Source organism: Boleophthalmus pectinirostris, unplaced genomic scaffold, assembly GCF_026225935.1.
Source record: "Boleophthalmus pectinirostris isolate CB_2022bp ecotype Guang Dong unplaced genomic scaffold, ASM2622593v1 HiC_scaffold_12, whole genome shotgun sequence".
NCBI lineage: Eukaryota > Metazoa > Chordata > Actinopteri > Gobiiformes > Gobiidae > Boleophthalmus > Boleophthalmus pectinirostris.
The window spans coordinates 3,471,042-3,489,002 of NW_026571018.1; the positions used below are offsets into that span (position 1 = coordinate 3,471,042).

General features: G+C 44.2%; 1 protein-coding gene across 1 annotated transcript in view; it reads left to right on the forward strand.

Annotated features, from left to right (window-relative positions):
- Nucleotides 1-17,961, forward strand: part of LOC110159834 (solute carrier organic anion transporter family member 2B1-like) — a 53,840-nt gene that overhangs the window by 24,517 nt on the left and 11,362 nt on the right. The window contains 4 exon segments of the mRNA XM_055148808.1: nt 7,538-7,604; nt 16,223-16,387; nt 16,738-16,875; nt 16,878-16,938. Of these exon segments, the coding sequence (XP_055004783.1) occupies nt 7,538-7,604; nt 16,223-16,387; nt 16,738-16,875; nt 16,878-16,938 (431 nt within the window).

Here is a 17,961-nt window from a genome sequence, read left to right on the forward strand (position 1 = left end):
AAAAAGCGCATGGCATTAACAGCGCACTTAGTTTAATTTCTTTCGGACTAAAGGACACGACTCGGTGGAATATGAGGATGTGCTGCTGATGGTTTTGTCTGTAAATGATGGAAAAGGTTCTTTGTGCCAGAAGCTTTTCACCGGCACCAACTTTTGGCATTTACAGCAGTAGTGACGAGTGAATGAGACACAAACGAGCAGAGTCAGAGGCCGGAGCGCGCAGTGGCAACGACAGAGAAGGCAAACAAGCGAAGCGGTGAAATCAGAATTTAATATAAACCTTATATCGATATATACGATATGTCAGAATCCATATCGAGTTTTAAAAATATCTCGATATATTTAAAATATCGAGATCTCACCCACCCCTAATTACAGTGCTTTGAAAATGTCAAAGATTGATCAAAGTCACACTTCCTGAGCTGTGGGTATATTTTTATAAACTATAGTCACTGGTAGTTGGCTCCTAAATTCTGCTTTCCAGGTTGAAAAGAGCAACAGAGGATTTTTCCTCGGATAGACTCAGGTTTCTCTCCTTCAGTCGCGTCTGCAGCGTGCTGATGTGGATGTTGATGTTACTGCACACGGTCTTTGTTCCTGATGACAGTGTGGAAGAAAAGTAATTATTCTGTGGTTTTAGTTTTCAGTCTGGTTAATGAATACATATGATGTGTTTTACACTTAAAGACTTGATCCATGACACCATGAAAGGCCTCTGGAGTCTTCACCTCTTGCCCCTGCTGCTGCTGCTGCTGCTCTCCTTCCTGATCTCAGCTGTACTTGAAATGCTGATCTTTTGAAACACTGACCACTGTTTTACCAAAAGAGGGTTTATGAAGGTGCTTTTTTATTGCTGTGAAATTCCTCCAAATGTTAATCTGCAGACTTTACCCACCTCCTTGTGTATAAATGCTTGCTGAACCTTTGCTCATGGTCAGCTTGTTCCACAAACACCATGCGCCTGCTTACAACATAGAACTTCCAACCAATAAAGACACCACTACAGCAAACCAGATATGAACATGGAATTTTTCTTCTTCAGCAACAGGATGGTAATGTCATCAGTTTCTGGTCTAGCCTTGGTGTTGGTGCTGGAAGTGATGACCTGTAGAGATTGAAAAGAGTGAGAGACAGCACTCCTCCTTGTGGGACTCCCTGTCTGACCTTGTGTTTCCTTTGAACAGCAGCCGCGATACTCCACATAAGTGCACCTACCTCACAGGGAGGAGGGGAGCCAGAACTTGAGGAGACCCGGAGGGGGTGGTGGAAAAAATGTCCCCAGTAGTACTGTGTGGTCCACCATGTCAGTTGCGGCTGTGAGGTCCAATCCAAGCACAGTTCAGTCCGCTGGTCTATGTTATTAAAACCTGACCTGAGTTTATCTGCAGCTGCTGATTTCAGACGATGTTACGTCAACGTCAACAAAAGCAGACGGGGGTTAGGAAGTAAAGACAGATGCACAGAGCCCCGTTTATCTCTGCTGACTGAGCGCCAAAATGCCGTTTACGGTTGCAGCAGCCGCTCTGATCGGGAGAAAGACAAACATTTTTTTGTGTACTGAAAGTGGTGTGTCACAAGGGAGTACGTTTTAAGAAAAAAGTTGATTGGCAAAACAGGAGGCACGGAAACATACGATGCTAGAGTTTGCAGCGACCACTTTGTAACCAGTAAGGACAGTATAATTTCAGGGTTTTTTTTGGACAATTATTTTGAAAAAAGAGCATCGAAAGTGATGGTTAAACTGTTGCATTATAGGTCCTGACTTGTCACGCAAAAAGATTTATGTGGTGCTAATTTTACGAGCTTACTGCTGTAATTTGATATTTTATACCTTTTTTATTCCTTATTTTATGGAGTGGAGAAAATTCAGTTTGTGGACTGGACAAAAGTTAGTTTGGTTGAAGACGTTTCGCAGCTTGTCCAAGCTGCTTCTTCAGTTCTGGTCAGACGCTGGTGGACACTTCCTTTTCGGCGAGTTTCATTGTTGATAAAAGCGCGTGTTGCATGCTGGGAATTATTTTGGTCGGCGGCAAGAAACACTAATTTAACATGACGGATGGAGTGAGAAAGCTCGTAAAGGGTATTGATCCCGGTTATTTATCCACTGTAACAGCAGAGGACTGAAGACGATTTGACCAGAAATTGGTTATAAGCATCGACGGAGACAAATCACCCTTTTCAGTCCCTACAAAAGGTGGACCAAACTAAATTTCTGGTCAGAATCACCAACTACCTGGACAAATATTCACTTGGGCGATATCCACAATGACTTGGTGGAAACTCCTGGGCCATTCACAGCAGAAAAGATGAAAACCTCCAAGAGTCTCGATGTGTTGTTGAACTTGTTGGAGTCCACGGTTTGTTAGGATCTTCTACGTTTGCTCTGTGAATGTTTGAAATCCATTTAATTCACCATTAGTGGTTCTTTTCACTCAGAATACGAAAAAGACATTTTCCTTCTTCCGTGCTTCTATTTGTGCATCCGATAATGCAGCAGGAATTTACCATTATCGGGGATAAATACAGCCCGTGTGGTCGCGGAGGCAAAAACTCGGAGCTGGGAGGAGTTCGGGGTTGGATGAGATCCGTCCTGAGTACCTGAAGTCTCTGGATGTTGTGGGGCTGTCTTGGCTGACACGCCTCTTCAACATCGCGTGGCGGTCGGGGACAGTACCTCTGGACTGGCAAACCGGGGTGGTGGTCCCACCAATAGTCGAACCTCGGATTCAGGAGGAGCAGTGTGGTTTTCGTCCTGGCCGTGGAACACTGGACCAGCTCTACACTCTCCATAGGGTGCTCGAGGGTTCATGGGAGTTTGCCCAACCAGTCCACATGTGCTTTGTGGACTTGGAGAAGGCATTCGACCGTGTCCCTCGTGGTGTCCTGTGGGGGGTGCTCTGGGAGAATGGGGTCCGGGGCCCTTTGCTAAGGGCTGTCCGGTCCCTGTATGACCGGAGCAGGAGCTGTGTTCGTTGCCGGCAGTAAGTCAGACCTGTTCCCGGTGCATGTTGGACTCCGCCAGGGCTGCCCTTTGTCACCGGTTCTGTTCATTGTATTTATGGACAGAATTTCTAGGTGCAGTCAGGGGCCGGAGGGGGTCCGGTTTGGGGACCACAGGATTTCATCTCTGCTGTTTGCGGACGATGTTGTCCTGTTGGCTTCATCGAACCAGGACCTGCAATGTGCACTGGGGCGGTTTGCAGCCGAGTGTGAAGCGGCTGGGATGAAGATCAGCTCTTCCAAGTCTGAGGCCATGGTTCTCGACCGGAAAAAGGTGGCTTGCCCTCTCCGGGTGGGTGGGGAGTCTTTGCCTCAAGTGGAGGAGTTCAAGTATCTCGGGGTCTTGTTCACGAGTGAGGGAAGGACGGAACGTGAGATTGACAGGCGGATCGGTGCAGCTTCGGCAGTGATGCGGTCGCTGTATCGGACCGTTGTGGTGAAGAGGGAGCTGAGTCGAAAGGCGAAGCTCTCGATTTACCGGTCAGTCTTCGTTCCTACTCTCACCTATGGTCATGAGCTCTGGGTAGTGACCGAAAGGACGAGATCGCGGATACAAGCGCTCGAAATGAGTTTCCTCCGCAGGGTGGCTGGGCGCTCCCTTAGAGACAGGGTGAGGAGCTCAGTCACACGGGAGGAGCTCGGAGTAGAGCCGCTGCTCCTCCACGTCGAGAGGAGCCAGTTGAGGTGGCTCGGGCATCTGTTCCGGATGCCTCCTGGGCGCCTCCCTCGGGAGGTGTTCCGGGCATGTCCCGCCGGGAGAGGAGGCCCCGGGGAAGACCCAGGACACGCTGGAGGGACTATGTCTCTCGGCTGGCCTGGGAACGCCTTGGGGTCCCCCTGGAGGAGCTGGAGGACGTGTCTGGGGTGAAGGAAGTCTGGGAGTCCCTGCTTAGGCTGCTCCCCCCGCGACCCGACCCCGGATAAGCGGACGAAAATGGATGGATGGATGGATGGGGATAAATACGCGAGGTTACGCACTGTGTTTGACCGCTACAGTGCTTCTTGCCTCCGACCAAAATATTTCCCAGCATGCAACGCAGGCTTTTACTAACAATGACGTCAGCTGAAACTCGCCTATATCTGTTGTTCTCTTGTTTGTTTTGTTTTAGGTTTGAGGATGGAGTTGTAAATAGGAGATAGTTGGTGTCTGAGTCCTCCATTTCTGTTTAGAGAAGGATTCTCTTTCTTAACAAAAATGTCTTCTTTCACTCCCCACTCAAAACAATTTTTCTCTCTGGCTAAAATCTGTACCTCGTTGTCCTCAAATGAGCGGCCCGTGGCTTTTAAGTGGAGATGTACAGCAGACTGAGGTCCACTGCTGCTCTCTCGTCTGTGTTGGTTCATCCTCTTGTGAAGTACCTTATTTTAGATTATCCTAGTGGAGCGGGTGATTTTAATTCTAAATAGTTGTGGGCTCCAGGATTTTAAAGGCTTCATTTGGCTCAGTGTAAAACGAGGTCTGCAGCACCGGTTCATTTATTATATCCCTCGCCTCAGCACCGAGAAAATCATCCAGACTTCTCCAGATCGTACGTGTCATAATGTATATTTAGACCTATATTTGGCGATAGCGGGTCTGTGCCGGCCCGTTCAAACTTTGAGCCTACTCGCTGTCACAGATCGAGCTGTTTTGAAGCGAAGCAAAACACTTCCTGCCTCCATCTGAATTCTGTTGAGGGCAGTAGTGTGGACCCCTGCGGTTTGTGGTTAGAAAAGACACTTTGTGCTTTTAAGTTCTTTAGTATTGAACTGTAACATGTGGAGCTTAGTACTGGTTTAGTCCTGATGTTAGCCCTGGTTTAGTCCTGGTTTTAGTCCTAGTTTAGTCCTGGTTTAGTCCTGTTTTAGTCCTGGTTTAGTCCTGTTTTAGTCCTGGTTTAGTCCTGGTTTTAGTCCTTGTTTAGTCCTGGTTTAGACCTGGTTTTGGCCTGGTTTTAGTCCTAGTTTAGTCCTGTTTTAGTCCTGGTTTTAGTCCTGGTTTAGTCCTGATTTAGTCCTGGTTTAATCCTGGTTTTAGTTCTGGTTTAGTCCTGGTTTAGTCCTGGTTTAGTCCTGGTTTAGTCCTGGTTTAATCCTGGTTTTAGTCCTGGTTTAGTCCTGGTTTAATCCTGGTTTTAGTTCTGGTTTAATCCTGGTTTTAGTTCTGGTTTAGCCCAAAATGTGAAAACAGGAAAATCCCACCATGTAATCCATTTATTTCAACAAAGTAACTGTAATCCAATTACCACTCACTGAAACAGTAACTGTAACTGAATACAGTTACTCATCATTTGTACTCTGATTACGTGGAACATGTGGAGACGAGTATTTAACTTTTTTTTTACATTTAACATTGAAAAAGCGACAGTAGTTGATTTTTATTTTACCTTTGCTGAATATTCTGAACATTCTCCACAGAGACAGATGTGTTTAATGACATACTGTGGAATATTATAGCCAAAAGAACAACATTTCCATGGCAACAAACACGACAAGGCCCTGCAAAAAGGTTAAGTACGAGTCAGGCTTGTGGAGATGCGAGCCCGCTCACAGTAAAGTCACACGTTTATCTGCAGAACCGAGCCAGGACTCTGTGATGAGCTGCAGCTGGACAGTGAAGTGAAAGTTGGATCAGAGGTGGATTTTCTTGTATAATCTGGACGAGATCCCAGTTTTAAGCAAGACTGAACACGTCAGATCAGAACCTCCAGAGATCAGACCAGGTCGCTGTGAGGAGTTGTAGCTGGAGGGGAGGGTAAAAGTGAAAGTTTGGGGTTTGTTGGACAACATCGAGAGATCAGAGGGATTAAAACAAACCGGGACTGAACCGGGACCAGAAAACATGATTGAACCCGGACAAGTAAAGATCTGTACACAGGAAATCCTTTACGGGAACAGGAGAGTGAGATAAAAATAAGGAATGTGCAATAAAAACAAACTGTGTATTTATATTGGCTCAGGTTTCACTGGAATAATACTTGATTTGAATCTGATATTTAAAAACAACAGAACTTAAGAAGCTGCAGAGTGTTTGTGTTTTTCTTAAAATAGAACTAAATACTCATTTTAAGTGACAAATTGAAAAACTGTTGGCTCTTGCTATATAAATTGTGACTGTAATTTTATACATGACAGATTTGTTAAAAAGTGTAAATCAGGCTCTTGTTGTAGTTCCAGCTAAATCAGTTTTTTTATGATTTTGATTATGTAAAAAAATCTCAGAACTGAACAAGAACTGAGCTTGAGTAGCAGAACTTTAGTCTGAGTGACCCCCAGAGAAAGTATCAATACCCCCAGACCCCGTCTTTCCGCCTCCTTCACATTCCCCTTTAGGCCTTCAGACCTCCATCCTCCTCACTCTTCCCTTTAGTCTTCCAGAGCCCGCCTCTCCATGCTCACTCTCCCCTTTAGTCCTCCAGACCCTTCCTCCCTTCTGACTCTCCCCTTTAGTCCTCCAGACCCCCTCATTCTCACTTTTAGTCCGCCAGACCCCCCACTCTCCCCTTTAGTTCTCCAGACCCTTCCTCCCCTTTTGACTCTCCCCTTTAGTCCTCTCCAGATCCCACTCTTCCTTCCCCCCTCACGCTCCCCTTTAGTTTTCCAAACCTCACCCCTCCTCCCTCTTCACTCTCCCCTTTGGTCCTCCCGAACCCTCCCCCCCCATTCTTCCCTTAAGTCCTCCAGACACCCTCCACCCTCACTCTCCCCGTTAGTCCTCCAGATGCCCCCTACTCACTTTCCCCCTTTAGTCCTTCAGATGCCCTCCTTCCTCACTCTCCCCTTAAGTCCTCCAGAACCCATCCCTCCTCACTCTTCCCTTTAATCCTCCTGACCCCCCCCCCCCCCACTCTTCCCTTTAAGTCCTCCAGACGCCCTCCACCCTCACTCTTCCCTTTAGTCTTCCAAACACCCCCTCCTCAATTTTCCCTTTACTCCTCCAGACCCTTCTTCCCTTTCTGACTCTTCCCCTTGTCCTCGAGAACCCATCCCTCCCCACTCTCCCCTTTAGTCCTCCAGACCCCACCCTTCTTTCCCCCCTCTCCCCTTTAGTCCTCCAGACCCCACCCTTCCCCCCCTCCCCTTTAGTCCTCCAGACCCCACCCTTCTTCCCCCCCTCTCTCCCCTTTAGTCCTCCAGACCCCGCCCTTATTCCCCCTCACTCTCCCCTTTAGTCCTAAAGACCCACCCTTCTTTCCCCTCACGTTCTCCTTCAGTCCTCCAGACCCCACCCTTCTTCCCCCCTCACTCTCCCCTTTAGTCCTCCAGACCCCACCCTTCTTCCCCCTCACTCTATCCCTTTAGTCCTCCAGACCCCGCCCCTCCTCACTCTCCCCTTTAGTCTTCCAGACGCCCTCCCCCTCACTTTTCCCTTTAATCCTCCAGACCCTTCCTCCCCTACTCACTCTCCCCTTTAGTCCTCCAGACCCCGCCCCTCCTCACTCTCCCCTTTAGTCCTCCCTGTACGTCCCAGTTGAGCAGTGATATTTACATGTGGTTTTTGGTGAAGCTGATGTTGTTTAGTTTCACTTTATAGTAAAAGTGACTTGTGTGTTTTCAGGTGGAGGACGAGGAGACGGTGAAACCTCCTCAGGTCAGAGCCGCGACGATGGGCGACTTCATCCGCAGTAAGAAAAACAAACAAGCAAACAAACAAACAAACAAACAAACAATACAACCTGCTAAAACCTATAACCCACTTGCAGTTTAGAGTGAGCAGAGCAGACAAATCAAAAACTGTGACATCTCCTGTTGGTGACATCACATCAGGTTTGTGAAGTTGGAGCGTTTTGTTTTGAGTTTATTATTTTTCGATATTTATGGAGAACTGCATCCACGAGGAACTTTGGTTTGTTAGTTGGTTTATTTTATTTGTCACATACCATATTTTTGGGACTATAAATCGCTCCGGAGTGTAAGTCACACTAGCAAAAATATGTAATGAAGAAGAACAAAACATATATAAGTCGCACTTTTTCGGGAAATTTATTTTATAAAATCAAAGAACAGGAACTGACATTTCCTGCTGAAAGTCAAGTTCTAGTAAAAACAATAGAAGAGAGAACAACAGACTGTTAATGTCACATATGAACAGTTCTTCAGATAAACTATAACATAAACAACAGAACAGAACAAGTTTAACAAACTCTCCATCTCACTCCAAATCACTAAATCCATTCAATTCTTCATCCTCGGTGTCACTTCTGAGCAACTCCACGACCTCCGGAGGTAAACAGAGCGCCGCTTCCTCTTCTGTGTCGCTGTCGTCAGACTCAGCATCAGTTCCAGGTAGAATTATTGGGGCCTTACTGAATCCCGACAGGATGGTTTCAGTGTCACTGAAGTCCAAGCTTTGTCCATCCATCCAGCGACTTCCAGGAAAGTTGCACGTCGTACCCTCCCAGTTGCCGTGAAGCTGTGTTCTCCATCCTCGCTTTCCACCAGTCCCTCACAAGTTTCTCGCTCACTCCAAACTTTCTTTCTGCTGCTCGATTACAGTTTTCGGCTGCAGATTTCACGACTTGCAGCAGGACAGAGGCTCTTTCTGCAGGAGACATGTGCAGTAGAGTGAAGTGACAGTGGTACAGGAGGAACAGGAGCAGCAGATACTCACACACAAGACTAGAGCCTCTCGCAGCTTTAGTGTAAAAAATTTAATACATAAGTTGCCCCGGAGTATAAGTCACAGGAAACACCCAAGTCATGAAAAAATTGCGACTTACGTCCGAAAAATACAGTACACAGATCCATGCAGTACAGTGTGTAGTCAAACTGTGGCTGGAGCTTTGGACAGGACTGTACTGCAACTGTAACTGTAAGGAGGCTCAAAGACGGCTCAGGAAAGATTGCTAGACTCATCGAACATGAACAGATGACAGCTAAGACCTCTTCAGGCATGTTCTGATGACAGAACAAAAGCTCTAAAATGTCAATTTTGCATAATACCTCCTCTTCAAGCAGAGACATGTTTAGAACCTTCTATAGAACCTCTACAAAGAAGACTCAAATTCTCTACTCTGTTAGCGTCCCAGTTTTGTATTTTGACACGTACAGATGCAATACTGGTAGAGACAAGAAAAGTTGTAACTGCGTACATTGTGGCGCTATTAAAATAAATATTTGTGGAGCCCAAAAGGAAAAAAAGAAAGAAAGAAAAAATCCAGTGATATAATCCTCGGGACTTCAGTCAGTGCAACATGCTTTGAGTTCTGACAATAGTGCTGTCAAGTGATTAAAAAAATTGAGAGATTAATTAATTATGATCTGTAATTAATTAATCTAATTAATCTCTTTTTAATCTCACCTAAAAATTGCTGAGAAAAGCCTTCAATTTGAGGTATTTTCATTTAAATTCATTATTACATTATTGTGGCAGATCAAAAGACTGATATAGAACAAAAAAAAGTGACTTTATAAAGTCATTTATTGTTTAACAAACTTTAACAGATGCAGTTACTTACATTCCACAGTATCATCATTATTATTACTATTACTAATCTGCATAAATAAACTCAACTTTACAACATATAAACCATAAACACTCTAGAGCCACAACAGACTGTTTGACATTATCATGTGTTCAATGCAGATTTGTACAAGTCCCACAGAAACAAAACTAAAAACTGCATGGATCATTTGCATAAACTAAGCGGAGAAAAAAAAACTAAAACGCTCGTATCGCTGATGCAGTTCAGCTTCTGTCGGACTAAAGGACACAACTCAGTGGAATATAGATGTTGTTTCTGTGACAGAGGGGTGTTGATGCTGAAGGTGAGTCTGTTCTGTGTGTGTGTCGTGATGGTTTGTGCAGGTTTATCACAGATGCAGCAAGAACGGGAATGAAAATTACAATTCTTTGCGGGAGTGATGTGTTGTTGTCCCAACAACACATAAAAACAGCTTTTATAATAAGGCAACTCGCAGAAACAGTTAAAGTTAGAAATTAAAAATAAGATTAACGCGATTAAAAACATAACTCGCTAAATATGACTGTAATTAATTAATCGCAATTAACAAGATAATTTGACACCCATATCTGACAGTTTTACTCTTTACTGTTCTGCCCTACAAAGGCCAAAGAGCTTAAGTCGCCAGAGTGAGAAACTGAGAAAAACAACTTCAATGTTTCAAAATTTGATGACTATTTGCTATAATGAAGAAATATTTGTGTGCGAAAAATATTGAGCTCAAAATTGCCCTTTGACCTTTATTAGTCAGTTCTTGTTCTCTGCCTTTGGATCATGAGCCAAAAATAAGATTTTGTGCAAAGGCAAAAGGGAGAAACTGACATGATCATTATTATTGTCTTGATTTTCCCCAGACTTTCATCCATTATAAGAAAAACTCCTCACCAAGGTCGAGTCATCATGGAGTTTGTTTGAAATGATACAGAAGAGTTTTGGATTTCCTGTTTAATGCTTATCAGGCTCATGACACTTACACACTTAAACAGTCTGACAGACGAGTGACTTTGCAGTACAGTGTCTATAGTATGAATAAATACACAAAATACTTTGACATTAAAACTAATTTAAGTATAACTGAAAATAAAGGTATATATATTTAAAGTTTTAAGACCCTGTGCCAAGGCCTTGACAAAAACAAGGAGGCGAGAAGTTGGATTTTTAAATTATTTTACTAATTAATTCATTATCACCAACAATTAGTTTTCTCCCCTTGATGCAGTTTTTATTTATATATTATATATTTTTTTATTGTAAATGTCTGTTGCTCACTGGCTTTTATTTTGAAAAAGTCCATCGTGAGCGAACCTAGAATTGCTCACTGCTGCTGCGGCACTCACAGAAAACAGAGAGAAAGCAAGATAAACAAACATGGAGGAGGCTTTTCTGGTAAACCATTTCCACTGGCAGTGGCAGTACATTTCAGTTTTGCATTTGGTTTGATTTTTCTGCTGCTTTACTTTTGAATTCAGTTCATTAAGTTCTAATTCTAGGAATTGACAAACTGAACTGAAATTGTTTCTTTTTTTGAGTAAGATTCTCCAAAGAAGTATAAACATGGACTTTACAGACGAGTGCCCTGCTCCTGTATAAAGAACAACACGGCACAACAAATGTACGGCACTTTTGTTTTCATTTCCAATAAAAGTGCAGCTATATGCTACTTTTGAATTCATTAATTGGTTTTGTGCATAACATGCCATTAATCATGATTAATCACAGGAACTCATGCGATTAATATGTTTTATTTTTGCCCAGCCCTAATCATATCGTCAAAAGTTTCACAATAATATCATGGACCGTCATAATATATCAAATTACAAGTTTGCTTAAATGTATCAGAAACTACATATCCCATGATTCATTTCAGTGCAGACAACATGAAGATATATGTTTTTTACTATTATGACAGAAATAATTCACATCAAAATTTTGTCAAGGTATTTTAAAAGCAAGAAAGTGTCGTATCTACAATTATATCAGCATCTCCAAAATATCGCAATAAATAGCGTACCGTGAGATTTGGATATCGTTACATCCCTATGACAGTGAACACGGGGCTCAAAACATGGACTGGGACTAAACAACCCACTAACAGAGTCAGTCTGGAGCAGCCCGCCCTGACAGTGACCTGTGAGGATGAACACTTTGTGCTTTTCTCGCAAATGGACTTCATCAGACATATTTCCCTCCAAAAATGGATGAAGAGTTTTCTTATGCATGTCCCAAGCTGCGTTTCAGATGACCTCACAACATTCCAGTATTATATAACACAGATGTGAGCGGCCACAACAAAAATTTTCACAGGGGGATTTGTGTTGTAACAGAATCGAGTCACTAATAAAACAGTCAGGCTCCACGTCTTTACCTTTTAGCTATTTTATGATCAAGTTAAAGCGCTGCAGAAAATAGTGACATTTCAAACTTGATTCCTGATACTGAGGAACAGACTCGATACTCAATATTCAGGTATCGCAATCAGTTTGAACTTGGGGTCGGGGGAATCTGAATGTCCTGCCGGGATGTTCGCAGCGGGATACATAGGCGACATTCACACTGCAGCCTCAAGTGACACAAATCAGATTTTTTGGCTCCTATGCTCCTGTATCTGATCTTTTAATGTCAATTTGAATGACACAGATCAGATTTTTTCAAATGCCACACAGGACACTTGGATATGTGCTCCTAAAACCGATACATATCCGATCTTTTAACAAGCGACTTCAGTCTGAAAGGTCAGGTCACATTCATCCCACCTACATGTCAGGCTCAGAGTCTCATCAATACGAGAAAACGAGATGATGTCATGTCAGCCATTTTGGTAGGCAAAAAGTGTCCATATCAACAAGTCAACATCAACAATCATCAACAGTTATCGGCCCACAACATCAGCATCGTCATACAACAGTACAACATCATCATCGTCAACAGTTAATTGTGTAAAAGATCAATATCGTCAACAGTTATCAGCGTACAACATCAACAATCGTCATACCAAGTTTTAACTTTTCAAAGTAACATTTTTGATCCTCAACATTCAGTGACTTGGAGTAAGACGATGAAGTCATGTCATGTTTTCTCATGACAGACAAACACAACACAACTGTCAACACAAACGAGCAGCCCCACTGACTTTTTGCCAACCAGCCACTGCGCACGTGCGGAAAAGCCGGATGTAAACAGAAACGTTTTCTCGTATGGAGGGAAAGTGAGGTTAGTGAGATTATTAACGTTGGCTCTCTAAGGGACTTGATCAAGGTTGCCTCCATGGCAGCTGAGATTGAGCGACTCTCCAGGCCCACCCCACATCCCACGCCTCCGTTATTCTATTGTTCTGTCTGTAACTACACCCTCCCTCCCCTCCTCTGTTGCCAAGTCTTCATGTCGTTCTGTGTTTGATTATGTGCTTATGTTGCAGAGGTGTTTTTTTTTTTTTGTCCCCACAGGAGCACAGTGTGGGGGTTGTTTCTTTTTTTATCTCCTTCTCATTTCCTCATGTTATGCTGTACTGTTTTTCCTAAAGGTGCGCCTTTATACGGCTACAAGACCTGATTTTCCCCTTCTCAGGATCAGTAAAGTATTTATCTAGGGGCGTTTTCACACCGACAGTATTTGTTGCACCAAACGTTCCATTCGAACCAAAAGTGGTTAGTTCGGTTCGTTTGCGTTGGTGTGAAAGCGTCAATCGGACTCGGACCCGAGCCAAATGGAGCGGACCGAGACCGCAAAAATGAGGTGGTCTCGGTTCGCTTGAATCCGCACCAAATTACCAACTTTGGTGCGGTTCCTCTGGTGTGAACGCGAACCCGGGTCCAAGCCATAGACAGTATGGACAAACAGACTATTCGAAATGCATCATGGGAGGGACACGCGTCTCCTCTGCCTGAAATGACGCACTGTACGACTCCAGCGCAGTAACAGATTGTTGTCCAGACGCAGCCGCGATTCAGTTTCGAATTATTTTACCAACAATGGGCAATACAGAGAATGAAACACACGAAGATCAGAGCAAGAACCAGTGTGCGAACGTGTGGCTCCAGAGTGAGTCAAAATTGGGGGTGCGTCCCCCTGTTCTGGACCTACACGCACAGAGACGACCCGGTGTCCCCCGTGATCACGCAGCAACCAACATTTGTTATTTTAGGCTTTAATTAACCAAATAATTTCATGGCAATAGGCAATCGCCCATTCAATTGATACAACTTAAAAAAGTCCCTGTTTTTAGCCTAGTGTGAGAAATACAGTCGGACTAGATCCAAACCAGAGTCCTGAACCAGCGGGGGCAGCTCCGGTTCAGGCCGGGCTCAGAGGAGCTGGAGCGGGGAGCCTCGACCTGAGGAAGCGCTTTCCCCGGGAAGAACCAAATGCGCGGAGGACGGACGCTCAGAACAACATATAACAAACCAAACTGGACTCACGCTTCTGTCCGGATGCTGCACCACCTCGGAACCAGCCGCGGTTCTTGAGCGCGGAGGACAGGAGCAGCGCCCGGACCTGTAGTCCACAGCGCATTCTTGCTTTTCCCGCACAGAACCAGCGCGCAGACGACGGAACGTACCCGCTCAGACCCAGTCATTGCGCCACTTTTCTTTCTCGCCACCGTTTGGAACCAGCACATGGAGGATGGAGCCTCCAGACCATCTGACCAACGAGCTTGTAACAGACCAAGAACCAGACCCCAGCCCCGTCCTGAGGAGCTGTTGGCTGCTGCTGTCACCCGAGCTCTGGGCTGATGCGGTGAGTTTGTACAAAGTTCTACATGTTGCTGTTTTATGAGTTCATGGTGATAATTTGAGATGAGGACGGCCCGTGGTTTTAACAGGAACATCGGTGTTGGTAACTGGAGTATCGCTGTTTTACCGGGGAAACAGAGACACGTGAATCGAACCAGTTTTGGTTCGTTTGCCGGTGTGAACGCGGACCACACTGGAGTGTATTTGCTACATAATAACAATTTTATTGCCTGGTGCGGACCAAATAATCGAACTAGCGGTGTGAAAACGACCTTAGGCTACGTTCAGACTGCAGCCTGAACTGACCCAAATCCGATTTTTTGGCCCCTATTAGGGATGGGCATTCGATAAAATTTTCTTAATCGATCGTTGGGAGAATTAACGATTGATTATCGATTAATCATTAATGTTTTTATATTAAAATGATCATCATTATTATTACTAGCTGCACTACTAATCTGCATAAATAAATTAAACTTTACGACATATAAACTGTAACAACTCTAGAGCCACATCAATCCGTTTGACATTATAATGTGTTTAATTCAGTTTTGTGCAACTCTCACAGAAACTAAACACACTAAACACTAAACTTAAAACCACATGGCTCATTTGTGTAAACTAAGTGAAGGAAAAACACAGCTCTTGTGCGCTGATGCGACATGACTCAGGTGAATACAGGTTAGTGTGACCAGATTTGTGTTTGTCAAAACCAGGACAGCGTACGGGGGGAGGGAGGTGGGGACTCGTCATCCACATTGAGCGACTCTCACCTGGTAAAACTTTTTCATGTTTTCTGTGTCCTGGTGAACTTTTTCCTTCTGGACACCGAAACATATGTGCTGCTTTGTACATTGTGCACGTGGACTCACACTTGTCCCGAACGCAACGGAAAGTGTGGAATTTCTTGTACAAATCATCGTCAACTACACATTTGTGCTTCGGTTCGTTACAGACTGACCCACTGTTTGTGTCTCGCTCCTTCTGATGCAGAGACACATGTACACACCTGTTTGTCCCCGGACACGGACTTTACACACAGCAACCTACATTCAGTTTGTCGATTAAAATGAACGTAATCGATGAAATTCTTAATAATCAATTATCGATTAATCGACTAATCATGCCCATCCCTAGCCCCTATGCTCCTGTATCAGATCTTTTAATGACAGTCTGAACGACACAGATCCAATTTTTTTCAAATGCGAATATGTATGTGCACCTAAAACTGATACATATCTGATTTTTTGACATGTTACTTCAGTCTGAATGGTCAGGTCACATTCATCCCACCTACATGTCAGACTCAGAGTCTCATCAATGGAGGGAAAGCTAGGTTAGTGAGTTTATTAATATGTGAGGGGGGATCACTGTATTCAGGACAAATTGGAGGAATCTTACTGGAACTGGCCGTTTTTTTTAAATGATCTCCAAAGAAATATCCGAGCACAACTACAGGCAGTCTTGACTCCAATGTCAATGAAAAATAAAGATCCAAACAAATACAAGGAGGCTAAAGACTCAAACAAATGAAGTGGCCGTGGACGTGTAACCTGTCCATTTTACCAACAACTGGACCGGATATTGGGAGACAACCTCAGAGTTTAGGTGACTTCTGTAAACACTGGACACTTTTGGGGTGTTTAAAGTTAACACTGGAGATCACATACTAGTCGCATTTCATTGGAAATGTGAACGACTTTGCAAAAAAATCGGATTTCACAAAAAAATCCGAATTGAGTGTTAAGCCCTGCAGTCTGAGTAAATGGTCGTACTTTCTTCTATATTCCCATGTGGTGTTATATTTGTGTAATCCCTCAGTGGTCCAGGTAGGTTCCATAGTGGTCCAGGTCTAAATCAGGTCTAAACCAGGTCTAAACCAGGTCTAAACCAGGTCTATGGACATATATTAGTCTCTGTGGTCTTATACTTGTTCTGATTCAGCTCAAGATCGTTCTAAAACTTCAGAAAAAGTTCATTTTTGTTCCTGTGAATGTGACTTTTTTAGTATTGATTCCCGCTCACATGAGTTGCCGGTTGTATTCCCAGGTTTCCCGCAGACGGCGCTCCGGACCCTGCGCACTCCGGTCTACATGTGTGTGGTCCTGGCCCAGGTGAATCTCGCTGCGCTGCTCTCGGGTCTCGCCACGTTTATGCCCAAGTTTATGGAGCGACAATTCAGCCTAACCATGGCCTTCTCCAACCTGATGATCGGTACTAAACCAGGACTGAACCAGGACTAAATAAGACTGAAAAAGGACTGAAACAGGACTAAACCAGGACTGAACCAGGACTAAACCAGGACTAAACCAGGACTGAAAAAGGACTGAACCAGGACTGAACCAGGACTGAACCAGGACTGAACCAAGACTGAACCAGGACTAAACTGGGACTGAACCAGGACTGAACCAGGACTAAACCAAGACTGAACCAGGACTAAACTGGGACTGAACCAGGACTAAACCAAGACTGAACCAGGACTAAACTGGGACTGAACCAAGACCCAAAAATCTGAAATAGGACTAAACCAGGTCTAACCCATGTCGTTCTCCGTGGTCCCTCAGGGGGCGTGGCTCTGCCCTTCTCCATCATGGGCATCGTTCTGGGCGGAGTCTTGATGCGGCGTCGCGGTCTCTCTGTGATCGGCGCCGGGCGGATGTGCCTCGTGTCTCTGTCTCTCTGCATTCTCTTCGCCGCCCCGCTCCTCTCATCGGCTGCTCCACCCAGAACGTGCACGGCGTCTACCCGCGGAACGCCATCAGGTTTGAACGCGCCTCCTGTGTGTCAGATGCCCTCCCGTCCTCCCGTCTCCCTGTAGTGTCAGACTGAGACGGGGGCGGGTCAAACGTCTCTACACTGTAAAATCTAACAAGCGCAATCAGAGAAAGAGAAAGAAACTGTTATAATTAGTGATTATCTCGAAAACTATTCATATTTTACTACACAAATACATTTGAATTATAAATAGATAATCATTTTTCTGAGATTTTGAGACCACTCCCACTGCTCGAGCTCGATACTTCACGGAGTTATGACTAAAAACACATATTTGACCTTCAAGTGACCTTGACCGGTTTCAACCTGTAACATTCTGTGTGCCAACTTGTGTGATGATTGGGTGAATATTTTAGCCCACAGATGGTTCAGAAATTGCCAAAATTGCCTTTATCCTTATAATGTCATGACCTTTCAATTGACCTCAAATGACCTTGGATCGTCACCAAACTTTTTTTTTTGCGACATCGGGCACAGGGGCTTGACCCACGTACCAAATTTGGTGACAATTGGTTCATAAATGGCGGAATTATTGCGGGCGGACAGACACACACACACACACACAGGGTGAATTTAAAACCTGGTCAAACCTTCGAGGACCAGGGAACAAGTCGACCTCACTTCAATTCAAATGTCTCTTATTCAGAAACTAGAGGGACTATTGAAATAAGTAAAGTATCAGAATGTAGGAAAGAGTTACACTCCAACAGGGTCAAGTTAAACCTGTGATATTCTTTCAACTTGTTGACAAAAAATTTAAAAACTCATGTCGGTAACGGAGGGAATGAAATATGCAGCACTTTTTGGGCAATAAATCCAAACAGTGATAACTCTTGGTTCTCACTTCCATATCCTTAACAAACTGGTTTGAATATTTGCTTCATATAGTTTTCTACCATATGGTACAAGATTAGGTTGAAAAACCTCTTACTTTTTGACTCATGAGATTTTTTATTTAGAAAGGTCATGGTAACGGAGGGAAAAGTAACGGAGGGAAAATTGTACAAACAAGT